General features: G+C 33.1%; 1 protein-coding gene across 1 annotated transcript; it reads left to right on the top strand.

Moving 5' to 3' along the window:
- Window positions 1-6342: 6342 nt before the first annotated feature.
- Window positions 6343-16726, top strand: LOC115874621 (tektin-4). The gene is made up of 10 exons (XM_030889830.1): window positions 6343-6637; window positions 6689-7007; window positions 8593-8948; window positions 10351-10538; window positions 11385-11611; window positions 11718-11892; window positions 12974-13093; window positions 13225-13447; window positions 13743-13897; window positions 16458-16726. The coding sequence occupies exons 1-10, from the start codon at window positions 6575-6577 to the stop codon at window positions 16669-16671; spliced, it is 2040 nt and encodes a 679-aa protein (XP_030745690.1). The 5' UTR covers window positions 6343-6574; the 3' UTR covers window positions 16672-16726.
- The last annotated feature ends 202 nt before the right edge of the window (window positions 16727-16928 follow it).

Raw genomic sequence — 16928 nt, 5'->3', positions numbered from 1 at the left:
AGGCTGCTACTGTAGCAGAAAAGAGAGAATTTCTTTCTACAATATGTAAGAAAGTATATACCCGAAAAGCTAAAAGTAATGTATTTTACAGAGGATTGGGTCAGCTGAACTGAATGAATCAGGAAGTCTTAAAGTTTCTCAAAATCGTGACTCAAAATCGTAGCCTATTCAAGATCAAATTACCGTTCTCGATAATAGAAATAAAGCAGTGGAACCCTGCAAAACTGAGCCATTTTGTAGTAAAAATTCAGATGTCCGACCCAATATTAGTTTTTACTAAAATTTTGATCAAGACAATTTAATTTTTTTTTAAACCGGAGGCAAAAGAGCTTTTTCGCACGAGAGAAAAACACCCTTACTTATTAATAAATAACTTAACCATTAATAAATAAAATATGTTTCTTCGTTATGGTCATTTTGTTTTTGTGGATTTGGGCCGGTTGCCTGTTTTTCCCGGGCCGGTTTCCACTTCCCCATCCACCCCTGCTTACGTCTTATCTGTTCAGACAAAACGTATGAAGTAAAACATGTGTATAGGCGAAAAAAACGGACGTTTTTTTTACTTGAGCCGTTTGAAAGAATTGGGAAGATACGCAAGCTAATGTGCGAATTCCTGACAAGGCTGATTTGATTTCCCATTACGTCTCAAGTGCCATACGGTGGAGCCGCCACCTGTTTTGCGGCCAATGCATAAAACACTCATTTTCTCTAATTCGGCTAGCGAAGGACCCTGTGTGGAACTGAAAGCGACAGTGTTACATATTAAAATATGTAATATCTGTAATACACGCTTGACAAAAATATCTTTGGATGAAAAATCCGCGTTTATGTATATTGAAAATTTATTCGTGCATGTTAAACATACTTTGATTGTCTTTACAAGAGGAAAAACTTTATTATTTTGAGAAAAATGTATTCTTCATAAAAATTTTTGCTTGTTCTAAAATGGTAAATCCCGTTTATACTTTTCCAAATGTCAATACCGTTTTAGAGAAAATTACAAAAAACATCCCCGACTTCTTAGGACCTAAGAAGTCCTAAAAATCAAAAGTCGTTTCTATGGTAATTTAATTTCAATATCATTCTTTGATAGATGGTTATTATTAAATTATTTTGATCAGCGTCATATTTTTGCTGTTGTTAAAGTATCACATTTTCCGATAACTATTATCACCCTTTCCGTAGCATTGAACTAAATAAATTTTGAGCTTCTTTAATATTTTAAAACAGCAAAAATTATATATTGTTAATTAAAATTCTTTTAATAATATTCTTTCAAAGAATGAAAACGAAATAATATTACCATAGTAACGCGATTTGATTTTTAGGACTTTCACGACTTTTAGGACTTTTTCTTAGGAAAATTCAACTATATTTTGATGTTTTTTTAATTTCCCCTAAAACGGTATGGAAATTTGGAAAAGTATAAACGGGAACGGGAAACAAAATATAACAATAATAATCAAAATATCAATAATAAAAAAGTGTTTCCTCTTGTGAAGACAATCCGGGGACATACTGTATAATAAACAACAAACATATCTTTTTTTATAGGTACTAAATATTTCGTATGATCAAAAAAAAGGCATTTAGTTATTGGGTTGGAAATGACGACTATTGACGACATTTACCATAATATTTTACATATGAAGGAAATATGAAGTAATAGCGTTATACAGGGTGTCCCAGAAATAAGTGCAAATATTTTAAAGGGTGGTAGATCTCGACAAAAGAAACATATTTTCTCTTTGTCGTTTTTCAAATAAGTCCAAAATAACGGAGTTATTGTACTTTGAAAATATTCTTTCTTGTAAATTTAATATAATACCTATGTTGCCATATTATCAAGAAATTATGTTTTTAACTAAAAACTAAAAAAGTTTCCAAAAAAATTTTCAAAAAATTTCCAATTTTCAAATTTTTTTTTCGCGAAAAAACCTAATAGGCGTGTTTCTGGGGTTGAACTATACTACCAGTTAAAATGTTCGCACTTATTTCTGGGACACCCTGTATATTGATAGTTGAAGAGACAGTCAAGAGTCGATAAGATGGCAGACAGTCAATAGTCGGTTATTAACTTAGTCTCACTGAATAAGTCAGTTTCATCGGCATGTTTCTGTAAGTATTCAGCATATCCTAAATTTGGTCTTATTTGCCAAAATATTGTTCTCCATATTTATTTATACTGTTTGTTTTGACTTAATAAATGGATCTTTTGTAATGGTTCTTTTACCCTGAACCAAGCCCTGGACTTATGCGAACCTAACAAATATCTCCGAAGCTAGGTCTTGACAATAATACACCATCTTTAATATGCGACTTTTAAAATTGAAAATGTTTGAATAGTTTCACCAAAGAGATATTTAACGATTATTAAATACCAAACGATACTATACAGGGTTTCCCAGAAATAAGTGCAAATTTTTTAACTAGTAGTATATTTCGGCCACAGAAACGTGCCTATGAAGTTTTTTTGTTGATGAAAATTGTTGAAAATTTTATATTTTTATTGACATTCTCCGGGAAATTTTAAAAAACTTTTTAGTGCCACTTGTTTATTCACCTGAGGCGTCGAATAAGCTGAAAAACTCTTATGCCCACTTGCACCGTTTGTATAAACTTTGATTAAAGGCTAAACTGTGATTAACTATAATAAAATATGTATACAGTCTGACAAACGGATCTCAAACAACGGGGCAACGGCAAGGGGATCGCAATTTTCTAAAATCCTGACAGATTTCATTCATAAAATATCCACGAGCGTGCGGGGTTTCATAAAAATATATCAGGAATTTTTATAATATTTTCCAGTAAAGTTTATAATATTATTTTACTTTAAATGTACCTACATTTTGTTTAGTCATATGCCAAATATAGTAATATTTGTTAAAACGCGTGTACTAATTACAATAAACAAAAATCAAGTTAAAGATACCGTATGATCGAAAAAAAATGGCGTCCAGTTGGCTGGGAAATGACGATCAATGACATCTCCCTTATAAATTTACATATAAAATGACAGCGATCTTCATTTCATAGCCATCGTTGACGCTGTTTTTTCTCGATCATACGGTATAAAACACAATACAATAACACCGCCACTGGATTTTTCAATAGTAGTGACTGTTTCTACTATTCCTAGAGAGGGGCATAATGTTGGGGGTAATGGCGACAAGACGTGCGAGAATCTCGACCAATCAGACTGGTTGAATCCGGGATGCCATGATGAATTTTGTCAGCGTTGCCAGCTTACCCTAAGCGGACCTTATCTTAAGGAAATACTTTACCTTTTATAATAGGTAGAATGAACGAAATCAGTTAATTAGATAAATATACATTATTACAATAAGAACTACGTCAACATATTAGCATATATATAATTATGTATCCTGAAATGAACTAAAATATATTCAATTTATAGGTAATATCGAGCAACTTTGCTTTTCTATAATTAAACGTGACAACATCGACTTTTTTTGCCCGCATTCCTTCCGCTGTTTTAGATTCGTTTGTCAGATATTAGTTAATCACTGTTAAGCCTTTAAACAAAGTTTATACAAACGGTGCAAGTGGGCATTAATAGTCGCTTATCCCCAGCGGTTCTCAAAATGTTGCCTTATTCTTTAAATTTTCAAGTGAAATAACTCGGTTATTTTCAATTTATTAGAAAAATGGTAAAGAGAAAAAATGTTTCTTTAGACCAGATCTACCACTCCTTAAAATGTCTGCACTTATTTCCGGGACACCCTGTATTGTCATAATTAGTTTTGTTTTTGTAAATAATTTAAAGAATTCATTATAAACATTCCAACGAAAGTTCCAACGCATATTATAGTTAATTTAACAAACGTTTGAAGTGCTATATATTTTTGACAAATAAATTAATCTGTCAATTACATGCACGTTACAGATTATCTACCACAACTATACAGGGTGGTCCAAATTGTAATCGGAAAATGCAGATAAAAATAAGTAAAAAAGTATTCGTATAAAATCATATCATAAAATGGTTCGTTTTGGAGATACACGGTCTAGAAGTTTCATTTTTATTTCGGATTTTTCCAAACAATTTCTGAAATATTTGGATAAAAATTAGTGTCTGGGTATTTTTTGACATGAGAAATTCGATTTCGATGCTAGTATGACTCCTACTTGTAGGGAGCCTCGACATGGAAATCAGAATTCTCATGTCAAAAAACCCAGACAACAATTTTCATCCAAATATCGACTTTAGTTCAGAAATTATTTGAAAAAAAACGAAATAAAATTAAACTTCTACACCCTGTATCTCCCAAACGAAGCACTTTAGGACATAAATTTATACTATTTTTTACTTATTTTCATCTGCAGAATATGCTGCAGATGAAAATAACTAACACATTTCGTATTTCGTATGTTTTTGTTTCGTATGTAAATAAGTTTTCCAATACAGTTAGAACCACCTTGTATACTAAAAATTTGAAAAATCAAAAACAGTCAATATACTTAGAAGGGATTCCTAGATAAATTACTTATTAATTAATGAGAATAATCTTAAATAGATGTTTCTGGAATCTTGCAAATTGTTTATTTTGATTTCTACGCTCCAACGGCGGATGTACGTGGAATCCTGGGGGTCTATACGTACTCCCAGCTTAGATATCAAATATTCTTATTATCGAGATAAAACTCATTCATACTAAAACTATTATCAATTTCTTTAAATCAATCTTTTAAATCATTACAAATATAAACACTTGTATTTTACGATAATTTTGATTATTAGATACGTTTTAATCTAATATTTGTAAACTAGACAAATAATTCAGTTCTAAAGTATTTTTTTCTTTTTAATATTGTTTATTGTAGAATATTTGTTATACAGGGGTTTACAAGCCTTAGACCCACCCTGATGAAGATGTAAACGTAACGTCGTATCCACCTTTGCAGGATGGGACCGTGTGCATTGTCGCTCACATAGTCTACCCACCAAATTTGGTCACGATCGGACATCAACTTGTGACGTTTCTTACGTCAAAACTAACTGTCACTGTGACATGTGTCGTACAGGGTTAAGTTGGCCTTGCTCCAATCTATCGACATGCCAAATATCATTTAAATCGGACGATTTTTTTCCGAGTCGTAGGATGTCCTTTTCTTTTTTTCCACTGTTTTCCTAGCGTGTCGTGTCGCGTGTCGAGTAATCACGGCCTTGAATTTCTACTTACAAGGTGTGTAAAGAAGTTTCACTTCAAAAATCTTAGTTTTTAGATTAGTAGATTTAGATCAAAGAAATTTAAACTCGGTTATAAAACTCTGAGTTTAAATATCTTTGATTTAGATCCTAAAATCCAGTTACTTTTTTTAAAAACCTGTATAATTAGCTAATGATTCTAAAATATATTTCAGTATGACAACAATATATTGTTTTATTAGGAGCAATTAGGAGTAAAAATTGCCCTTTTTGTGGCGAGTCACAAAAAGTCATTTTTAATCTGGATAGAACATGCTAGGTATGTTTTTTTCAAACGCCACAGATAATTTTTTAAACAGTTTCAAACGTTCCATATAATATAATAAAAATTAAAAGTAATACCAAGGGTAATACGTTAATACGTACCGTATGATCGAATAAAAACGGCGTCAGCGATGGCTACGAAATAAAGATCGCTGTCATTTTATATGTAAAATTATATGGGAAATGTCATCGATCGTCATTTCATAGCCATCGCTGACGCCGTTTTTATTCGATCATACGGATCATACGGTATATTCTTTGGGTAATAACTTGTATGTAATTATACAGGGTATCCCAGAAATAAGTGCAAATATTTTAACTGGTAGTATAGTTCAACCCCAGAAACACGCCTATGAGGTTTTTTTTGCGAAAAAAAAATTTTGAAAATTCGAAATTTTTTCAAAAATTTTTTGGAAATTTTTTTACTTTTTAGTTAAAAAACATAATTTCTTGATAATATGGCAACATAGGTATTAGATTAAATTTGCAAGAAAGAAAATCCAGAAAAGATCCAGTGGTTCTCAAAATTTTAGCAAAAATTATTTTTTTTTGGAAATTTTCAAAGTAAAATAACTCCGTTATTTTGGACTTATTTGAAAAACGATAAAGAGAAAATATGTTTCTTTTATCGAGATCTACCACCCCTTAAAATATTTGCACTTATTTCTGGGACACCCTGTATATCGAGAAACTATGGTTACGCTCGTTGAATTTGACACTTTATGTCAGTTTAATAATATATTTTCGTACTTTTGTGCTTAGGTCACTTAGGCGTAAAAGTGCTTTACTTTTATGCTTGTTTTATGCCTAAGCGTTAAAATGACTTTTTTATATTGTCAATCACGTCGCAAAAATTAATACTTTGGTGACATTTGAAAAAAAAAATAATGTATAATATTTACAAGACGTGATTGGAGCCATCTAAAAAGCTATCCAGTTATTTACAGTTTTCTTTGTTAAATATAAAATATCGGCGGGTGTTTTAAATTATCGGTAAACACGTCAGTTGCTATATTTCGTTGATCGATCAAATTAATTTTGCTGCTAGGAAGTTTGTTTGTTCAATTCAACGTATAAATGGCCGAATATCAACATAGAAGTTGCGGCCCATGTCCTTACTACGCAAAATTTGCACCTCGTGTAAGTAATTTGTTCGTTGATTTTAATTATATTTTAAACGTATTTTTACAGACCGAACTTCCTTACCTTTCACAAAATACCGTTCCCAATCCAAATATAGCGTTCCAAGACTCATCCCATGCCAATCAACATCATTTAGGTGTGTCTACTGCCTATCAAAGTCCTGACCTTAAGCTTCCTCCACAAAAAGAACACCAAATTAATTATGACATTCAAAACAGACAATTCACAAACGAAGAAAGCGTTTTGAGACACGAAATGGGTGGAATGCCTAATTGCCTCGAAGCCCAAAAGGCATGCTGTTTGCCTGTTGAAAATGCTAATAATGAAACAAAAGTAGAAATTAATTGTGATACGTTTAATAAGAATGGTACAATATTTTTTAATAGAATATAGGATGACCTAGTATTCCGAAAAATCGTCAGATTTTTGTTTAAAATTTTCAATCCAATAGTTTTCCAAATGTGCGAGTAATAGTACAATATTTAAAAACAGCGCATATTTAATTTTTTTATAAATATACAGAATGATTCGTATACAGGGTGTCCCAATATTCGGTGGACCTAGAACTACTACGTATTTTTGGAATCCACATAAACTCACCAGCCACTAAAAACTAGTCCCAATTTCAAAGTTGGATTCCTCGCGAACCACTCATTAGATTTTGATGATCTTTTTTTTAAATTGTAAATTAATTCCTTCTTAACGGATGCTACGTCAGAAATTTTTATTCCCAATTTATTTTGAGCATATACAGGGCAATAAGACGAAGTTTTTTGGCCGAACTTTGTAACACCCTGTAGGGTGCAGCAGCTGTAGTAGCTATTGCTAAATCAAATCACATTGTAGCCTCATGTTATGTGAGCATTTTATTTTTTTAATCACGACATTATCTCTGTTTGTATTGGAGCTACGCTGCTTTAAAACAAACGCCTCGAAAAAAGATTTAGTCCATTACTCAATATCCCAATTCACATGCAAACGCGCAAACTGCAGACGTGCTCGACGATGTATTGGAAGTAGTTGGGGTCCTGTGGCAGGCCTCCTTACAGACAAGCTATTTTCTTTGAGTCTTCGTCGGATTGTTCTCTCACTGACTTGAGTTCTACGCACGGATTGTAGCAGATGTTGATTCGGAAACGCTGTAATTCTACGATTTCGTATAGTATTCAGGATAATAAAGCGGTCGTCGTTTGATTTAGCAATACCTACTACAGCTGCTACACCCTACAGGGTGTTACAGAGTTCGGGCAAAAAACTTCGTCTTATTGTTGTGCCCTGTATATGCTCAAAATAAATTCGGAATAGAAATTTCTGACGTAGCATCCGTTAAGAAGGAATTAATTTATAATAATAATAATAATAATAGCTCCCGTATATAGCGTTTGGCGCTTTGGGAGTAGCAAGGTACAGCTTGCCATACTAGAGCCGTTCGGTATACAAGGAAGGTAATGTGGCTAGCACTACGCTTCAACCGCCTATTATTACCTCAGGATTGTGAATCCCAAGTACTCATTTAAGGCTGAGTCGACTTAGATACCCAAACTATTTTTAGTCGACTGATGAAATGCCGGGTGTGGGATTCGAACCCACTACCTTGAGATTGGTAGACGAGAGCCTGTACCTCTACGCCACCGGGCACCAATACTATTTACTTAGTACTTTTATTAGGAATTAATTTACAATTAAAAAAAATCATCAAAATCTAAAGAGTGGTTCACGAGAAATCCAACTTTGAAATTGGGACTAGTTTTTAGTGGTCGGTGAGTTTATATGGATTCCAAAAATACGTAGTAGTTCTAGGTCCATGGAATATTGGGACATCCTGTATATTATTACTTCTTCCTTACTTACTCAGCTCTTACAAAATTCAACAAACCGCTAACCATCAGCAGCAGATCATTAAAACTAAATTAGATCATCATGTACTTTTATTTTTGCTGTTTTTATTTTAGGATCAACGTCAAAACCAAAAGGTATACTTAAACCGAGTAGAGAAAATTGCTGCTGTCCTTCTACTGACTCCAATCAAGCGACAAGGGATATTAATAGTCTTCAACACCCTGCAACAACCACTAACCAGTCTTCCTATCAGCCTCCTCCTCAATCTACAAATATCGGAGAGCCTCCAAAAACAGTACAGATCAATCAAGAAGACATGCACGCCACTGCCGGAAGATCCGATCCAACCAAAAACAACAACCCGGAAGTTGGACAACTGGTTCCGGTACCGAACGCATTACGTCCCGTAGGTGTGGAGAAGCCTCTGTGTTATCTTCCCCAACCCGAAGATACCATTTTAGCGCAACAGGTAAAAATATTTCGGACGAATACAGGGTGTGTCTTACTGAGGCTTCTGCAGATAAATTTGCCGCAGCGCCGAGAGATTTATATAGTTTTATAGACATGATATACATAACTTTGTATACTTAAAACATATACTAAAACTTTGTATTTAAAAAATACAGGGTGTTTCAGAAAGCATATGCCATCTCTCGTGGTGAGATTCCTCACGCAAAAATAAGATTTATTTTTCAATCAACATAGGTTCTGTTTCGTTTCGCTACAGGGTGTTAAAATCTTAATATTTTTTTGCTTCATTATAATTTTCTTCCAAGTACTTTTAGCGTTTCAAATAAAATTTTGAGGGTAAAAGTTACTATAAATGCTAAATATAAGCCAAAATAGTGTTGGCATATTCACTAGGGACGTGCATATGGGCCATATGGGTTATCACTGGAATATTGTTAAAAGCATGTACGCCACTGACTTTTTTCTCTTGTTAGCAAAATAGTGTAAGCAGTTTAATGCCGATTAAAAGATGTTTCTTCGTATTTTGTCTATTTCGGCCTGTTTGATGAGATAAATGCAATTTTAATTTTAATCATTAACTTGCGAAAGTTAAGTACTCATTGATTCCTCATCAAAAAATATCAAAAAAAGGTCCTATAAACATGGGTATGAAAATGCATAGTTTTAGAGTTACAGGATGTTAAAACTTTTTAAAAGTAGACTTCTTGTAATTATTTTTTTATTTGAAATTGCTGTAGGTTGGACTAATAGTAATAATAACTAATAATAATAATATTTAATAATAAATTAGGTAAAATATATTATTTATTAATTTTATTTTTATTTTATTAATTGTGATTAATAAAATTGCTTTCTCTCATCAAGGAGACCGAATTGGACAAAATATCAAGAGATAACTTTTAATTGGCATTAAACGGCCTACACAATATTGATATCAAAAGAAAAAAAGTCAGTGGCGCACATCTTTTTTTTTAAAAAATATTCCAGTGATAACCCATATGCACGTCCCTGATAAATTTATCAACATATTTTTAGAAATTAAATATGTACCACTTATAGTAACTTTTACCCTCAAAGTTTCATTCGAAAAGAAAATTATAATAAATCAAAAGATTATTAAGATTTCAACACCCAGTAGCTCCGAAACAAAACAGAATCGAACCTATGTTGATATGAAAAATAAATCTTATTTTTACGTGAGGAATCTCCCCACGAGAGATGGCACATGTTTTTTGAAACACCCTGTATATTAAAACTTCATTTAAAATATTAAATGATTATTAAGTTAAAACTTCAGAAAAACGTTTCAGTATTTGTTTCTTTGCAACAAATTAACTGACTGGCCTGTTTCTTGGGTTGTTTATCAAAAAATATACTATACTCATTTTTAATTTTGTTAGATTAACGAAATGGGTCCTACAGGCCCTTGGGCTACTGGCAAGGCAGATTGGGGACCTCTGGCAGGGTTGACAGGTACGAGACCGGTGGTGGACAGATACTCTATTACGCGCTATAGCGAAGGGGAATGGAGAAGTCACAATAAAGATATACTGGAAGAGGCCGATACTGAACAGCACAGATCAAATTTGTATGTATACTATAGTAATAAATGCTTCAGCAAAATAAAACAGTAATTCAACACAATATACACTAAAACACTTTACTTTTGCACAGGACGCGCCTTTCGCTAACTATGTTAACATCATCAGCAGGTGATTAAAACTAAACTAATACCTACAAATTGAACGTTTATATAAATATAAACGTTCAATTATAGTCCTATATAGGAGTTCAATTGACACTGAGTGGGCGTGGCAATTAATTACCGAAGCTAGAGCAATAGGAATAGAGGACTTGAAGGAATTGGACCATTGACGCTCTCATATGCATCTAATTCTATTTTAAATTATTAGTATCTACATCTAGGTGGTTTTCTTACATCCTGTATACGTGACCAGCCCATCTTAAGCGGGATTCAGTAATCATGACTTCAACGCTCTCGCAGCTAGCTTTTTGAAGGACCAATACCTTTGAGATATGGTGGAACCATTTGATTCTTAAGAGTTGTGTAAGGTGTCTCTGTATTAATTTGTTTAATGCGTTCGTGTGCTGGCGGTAGGGCACCGAGGTTTTGCTTCCATATAACCTGGTTGGGTTATTATTGCTCGGTACACTGCAAGTTCCGTTTTTGTACCCAAGTCATGATTGTAGAAACCCCCATCTTGAACATTTTACTTTCTATAATTCTTTTGGGGACAAAACGATCATTCAAAGTGAATCTTCAGATTAAAATATAACTGAGAGTGATATAATCATTAATTCAATGGATATAACCATAAATAATCAAAGAATGGGAGAGCCAATGGAAATTAAACATTTTTAACCTAAATGAAAGCATAGTCTATCACATTTAATAAATTATTTGATTTTTTAGAATCGATTGGAATGGGAGGCAATGTCTGGAACAAACCCAATCTGACGTAGACAAAAATCAGGAAGATAACACTCGAAGACTCAACCAAAGGGAAATGGAAATACTGCGATGGAAATGCGAACTGGAAAGAGCCATAGCTGCATCAGCTGTGGAGATAGCTTTCATGGAAGAACAGCGCAGAAGATTGAAGCAAGCGGCTGCTGTGTTACAAATGCCGGAAGCTATTGGTACGGTATTTTGTAAAGACAATCGCTTAGCATAATAGTTTTTCTCATGATACTTTCCCACGTTAAGTTCAAACTTGTGATTGTTTTATAATTTACGTATCTTTAGCTGGAGAATGTTTGGAAAGAAGGACTGGTCGTATGGATAGTGAACTTGTTCGCGATGAAGTGGAAGAAGAATTGATCAAAGAACTTTCGCTCTGTTCGGAAATTCGAGATATCTTTTCACGAACTTTGAAAGACATACAGACCCAACTTACCGAGGACAGAACTGCCAAACAGAGGTATGTAGTTCCGGGATTCACAGAATAAAAGATAGATTCTACAATTACAAATTTTAATATATTCTTATACCGGGTGCGTCTCAAAAGTGGCTCGCTCACCTCTATAACTTTTTTATTTTTTCAAATAAAAAAAACAGATTTGGTATGTTAGTATATGACATAAATTAGGATTGATTGACATATTCAATTCTTTTCGGCCACTTCCTGTTTCACCGGAAATGACTACAACTTTTGATTCTTAAATGGTACCCTCGGTATTTTTTTACTTTATTCGATGGAAACTGACACTCTGAATATAATGACATATCATATGTCAACTTCTGACATTTTCGTTTTCAAAAAAAAATTGTATTTTAAATCTTAATCTAGAGTGCTTAGGCTGTGTTTAGGCTGTGTTGAAAAAACTAATTAGTACCATGTTCTGGCTTCTTAAAAGATGCCCAAATCGTATTTTTAATCATATCTCACTTTTTTCAAATTGAACTAGGGTGGCACATTAGCATATTTGGAAAAAGCACTTTTTTACGAATAATTTGGTACCAAACACTTGGTATTTCGAGTCAAATTGTCGTTATGAATCGCGTGTTACAATTTAAAATAAACCATAATGAAAAATACCAAAAGTTGACATATGATTTATGTCATTCTATTCAGAGTGTCATTTTCTATCGAATATAGTAACAAAATACCGAGAGTGCCATTTAAAAATTAAAAGTTGTAGTCATTTCCGGTGAAACAGGAAGTGGCCGAAAGCAATTGAATACGTCAATCAATCCTAATTTATGTCATATACTAACAGACCAAATCTTAATTTTTATCTGAAAAAAAAGTTATAGGGGTGAACCACTTTTGAGACGCACCCGTTATACCCACATTTGTTACTTTTGGAATGTTTTGTAAGTCACGATAACTTACGACGTCATAGAGCACGAAAATTATCGTTAGAAAACAATCGTTTATCGTTTCGTATATTATCGAGAGATGTTGCTAATCGTTTCGTTATAACTTTCGTAACATAAACTTTTTGGAAATGCCAAATAATACACTAGGACAAATCAAACTCTATTTTCTTAAATTTTAGATTAGAATACGATTGGAGTGACAAACAACTTTCTCTCGAGATAGATTCTCTCAACGCCTCACTCGACACCCGATCTACTGTTCTCATGTTTAAACCTGGAGCAGTAATATTTCCTGAGAAGTAAGCTAGAATATCTGTAATATATGGCTATAAAATTATGAATGTATCAAACAAAATAATGACTAACTTGTTTTTCTCAAAATTATTTGAGAAATCCCCGAAATTACATGAACTTCTCTTTTAATTCTAAGTCAGTCCACACCAGAATTCTGGGAACACTTTACCAAGGAGACTCTTCTGGAAGGCGAAGCTACAAGACAGCGGTCAGCTGCACTCAGAGGAACCCTGGATGCTATACTGATTAACGCAGCAAGAGATTTGAGATCCCAAGCTGACAGGGTTGAACTGGCTCTTAGTAAGAGAATAGCTTGTACCGAGGAAGTGACTAGAAAGTTGGAGATGGAACTAAAACAGGTTAGAAAAATATTAAAAGAATGTTAGCTAAATAATTAATAAATCATTCGATTCGCCAAATTTGTATTAAAATGACCGTCTCTCCGTCTGAGGACTCCATTCGGGTACCTCTATCCACGTGCCGAGTTTGGTTCCAATCGGCACATAATTAAGAAAAATCCTGATGATTTCGTCCCACACACCGACGAAATCGGGAACGAAATAAGTGTACTTCCGATTGAAATACTTGCATTTAAGAAATACTTTGATATTTTTATTTCTATGGTCTAACGTCCTATATTTTTTATACACACAGATTTTACGGCAACTTGCTGAAGTCGAAGCTCTGATAGACGCGCTGAAATCCGCCATAAGACGTATGGACATTCCTATGAAGAAGGCACAGACTAGGTTGGATAACCGACTGCAAAGGCCTAGAGTTGAAAATTGTCGTGATACATCTCATTTTGGGTAAGAATAAGCAAAAAGTTTTATGATCACGCGAACTTTGTGTCATGATAAAATGAGATAAAGCGTGTCCTACAAGAGGGTATATCACAGTGACAGTTGCTGTCATTTTTTGGATGTCCTCTGACAAAATATTCAATAACTGATTGGATAGACTTAGCTAGTTATTACCATATACCATTTTAATATATTTTTAATGTTAACAGTCTATTACGCTGTACTTTCGGGTCGCTCTCAGGTGTCGGGTAAAGGGTATGTGGCCGAAGGAAATATATATATTATATTTCAGAAATCTGCCTAAGTGCACGGCCACACAGAAAGAGTTTTTTGCGTTTTTAGCGTGAAGCGTCTTTTGCGTCTAAAACAAAATAACAGAATTATATAGGAGTGGCCCCTCTGAAAGCGTCTAGCGCTCGGCGTGTCTCGCAAAAAACGCAAATGAAAACAAATCAATTTATTTTCTGTAGCGTCTTTAGCGTTTTCTATGAGACCCCGTCATAGGCGAACGAAATATTTAATAATACAATAAAAATAAATTAAATAGTAATAGCATTTTTTTCATTTTAGGATATTATCTAAAAATATTTCTATAGAGAACATCTACTGTTTAAGAAGATTCTATTAAATTCAAAAATTTCAAGGAAATGTTTGAAAAAATGTAGTTTGAAATGTTAAAAAAGTCATAAATCAAAGGAATATTTTCTTACGCGTAAAAAATAGTTTTTTATTCGTAAAAAGTGTTTTTTTCTGCGTAAAAAAGGTTTTTTTAACAGAAACAAATAGTTTTTGACGCGTAAAAAATAGTTTTTTACGTGTAACAAATAGTTTTTTTACACGTAATTTTTTTTTTCTGTAAAAAAGTTTTTTTACCAGAAACAATACGTTTTTGACGCGTAAAAATTAGTTTTTTACGTGTAACAAATAGATTTTCACACGTAACAAATAGTTTTTTACACGTAAAAAATATTTTTTTGGGTAAATAAGTTTTTTTACCAGAAACAATAAGTTTATGACGCGAGAAAAAAATTTTTTTACGTCTCACAAATAGTTTTTTACACGTAAAAAATATTTCTTTTTGCGTAAAAAAGGTTTTTTACCAGAAACAATAAGTTTTTGACGCGTAAAAAAATAGTTTTTTACGTTTAACAAATAGATTTTTACACGTAACAAATAGTTTTATACGCGTAAAAAATAGTTTTCTACCAGTAACAAATAGTTTTATACGCGTAAAAAATAGTTTTTTACGTATAACAGTTTTATTCGCGTAAAATAATAAAAATAGTTTTTTTACGTGTAAAAAACGGTTTTTTACACGTAATAATTTGATTAACTTTTACAAAATTTGTATTAAAATATCAATATTTTTGATAAACACGAGGTTTACGCACAAATACACGTCGCGTCACTACGTATTTCTAAGCCGTTAACATGTTTCGTTACAACTAGCTCGTGTGTCAGGGTAGTCTCAATAGCTCGTATGTCACGGCCTTGAATCTTTACTCCCAGCGCGCGTAAAGAAGTTTCACTCCAAAAAGTTTCATAAATCATGTCCTAAAATTGCGTCAGCAACTAGTAATGTACTAATATTTACTATTCTATTATATAATTATAATTCTTTATCATCTTATATTATAATTATAACAAGTAACCACAACACTACATAATAAAAAATCTATACACATATAAACTAAAATTCGTAAAATAAATGGCAAATACTATTTATTATTTTTACACACACCACTGGCACTAGCAGTAGATTGTGTCTGTTGCCGAATATATGCCCCGGCCCGTCCACAATTCAATCCCAGCATCTTTTATCTTCGTCTCTTCAACGCTAACCGCGCCGATCTCGCCTATCTCTTTCTCACAGGATTAATTGTTGAACGGGCCGGGAATCCACGAGCTTGCGACGTTACTAATTGACATCTTGATAGAAACTGCAGACCTGCCGCGTCTTTTGCGTGTTTTAATGGACACAAATCGAAAAAAATGCTTAAAACGGTAAAATCGCAAAAAGCGCTTGAGACGCAAAAAACGCCTTCCGTGTGGCCGTGGGCTAAAGCTTAGACCGATTCTGTCGTGTTAAGCCACACCCAAAATTCCAAACACACGTGCTTTGATTAAGGCTTGATTAAGATTTGCAGAGCTTCAGCATTTGCCATAAAATAGGAAGCAATTTGTTACAAAACCATATAAACTATATATCACTCTGTAATCACAAAACTTCAATCTATTTCCGTATTGTAACGGAATTTTAAATTATGTCTTTATTTTCGAGAAAATTTAGTCCAAACATAAGGAATATCTTGTTGATGTTTGACGAATCTTAAAATTAAAGAAGTTGTCTAAAAATGTGCTACAATACGGATATAGTATAATCCTTTATATATCTTTAATTTCCTTCTTCATTTGTGTAAAAATACCTAGCCACTTTTCCATAAAACGTTAAACACTGAACGCTTATTTTGCTACGTTTTCGGACTAGTGAAATGGACTCTTAAGACACTTTTATTATGAACGGTGACCAATCCTGATGCTTAAAATTTACATATTTTTTTCTTAGGTTGGTAGATGAAGTAAAATCAATCGCAGAAAACGTTGCAGCCCTTCAAGGTCAATTGGGACAGGCGCTAAAATCTCAAGAAAACATGATACAGACCAGAAATAACTTGGAAAGAGAGATAATGTTGAAAAAGAAGACTTTGGAAATCGATAACGATAGAATCAGAAGGATAAGATCTCATTATCCTTCTGCCACAGCTTTATCTGGATATTAATATACAAATGTATCATCTTCTGTAGATGCCTTTTCAATAAATGTTGTAAAAAATACTTTTTTTCCATAGCAACTGTTAACATTACCTTATATCTATCAAAAATAGTAGATAAAATAGTACCAAATAGTACTTTAACCGCAAGGGTAGATTAAATGATACTTTAACAGCGAGAATAGGTAAAAACTTTATTTCTTCTCGCACGTTTTTTAATTGCTTTCATTTTTGAAAATTTCTGAATTCCTTTTCATAAGTTATTC

The sequence above is a fragment of the Sitophilus oryzae genome, unplaced genomic scaffold (genome assembly GCF_002938485.1).
Source record: "Sitophilus oryzae breed Bouriz unplaced genomic scaffold, Soryzae_2.0 scaffold_1297_pilon_pilon, whole genome shotgun sequence".
NCBI classification, from domain to species: domain Eukaryota; kingdom Metazoa; phylum Arthropoda; class Insecta; order Coleoptera; family Curculionidae; genus Sitophilus; species Sitophilus oryzae.
The sequence above is the reverse complement of the archived record's forward strand: the minus strand, read 5'-3'. Positions and strand labels throughout refer to the sequence as shown.

Excerpts from the sequence above, each read along its gene's own strand:
- LOC115874621 (XM_030889830.1), top strand. The coding sequence starts at position 6,575 with ATGGCCGAATATCAACATAGAAGTTGCGGCCCATGTCCTTACTACGCA. Across the intron at positions 13,094-13,224 it reads GCAGTAATATTTCCTGAGAA|TCAGTCCACACCAGAATTCT; the intron begins GTAAGCTAGAAT and ends TTTAATTCTAAG. Across the intron at positions 13,448-13,742 it reads TGGAGATGGAACTAAAACAG|ATTTTACGGCAACTTGCTGA; the intron begins GTTAGAAAAATA and ends TTATACACACAG.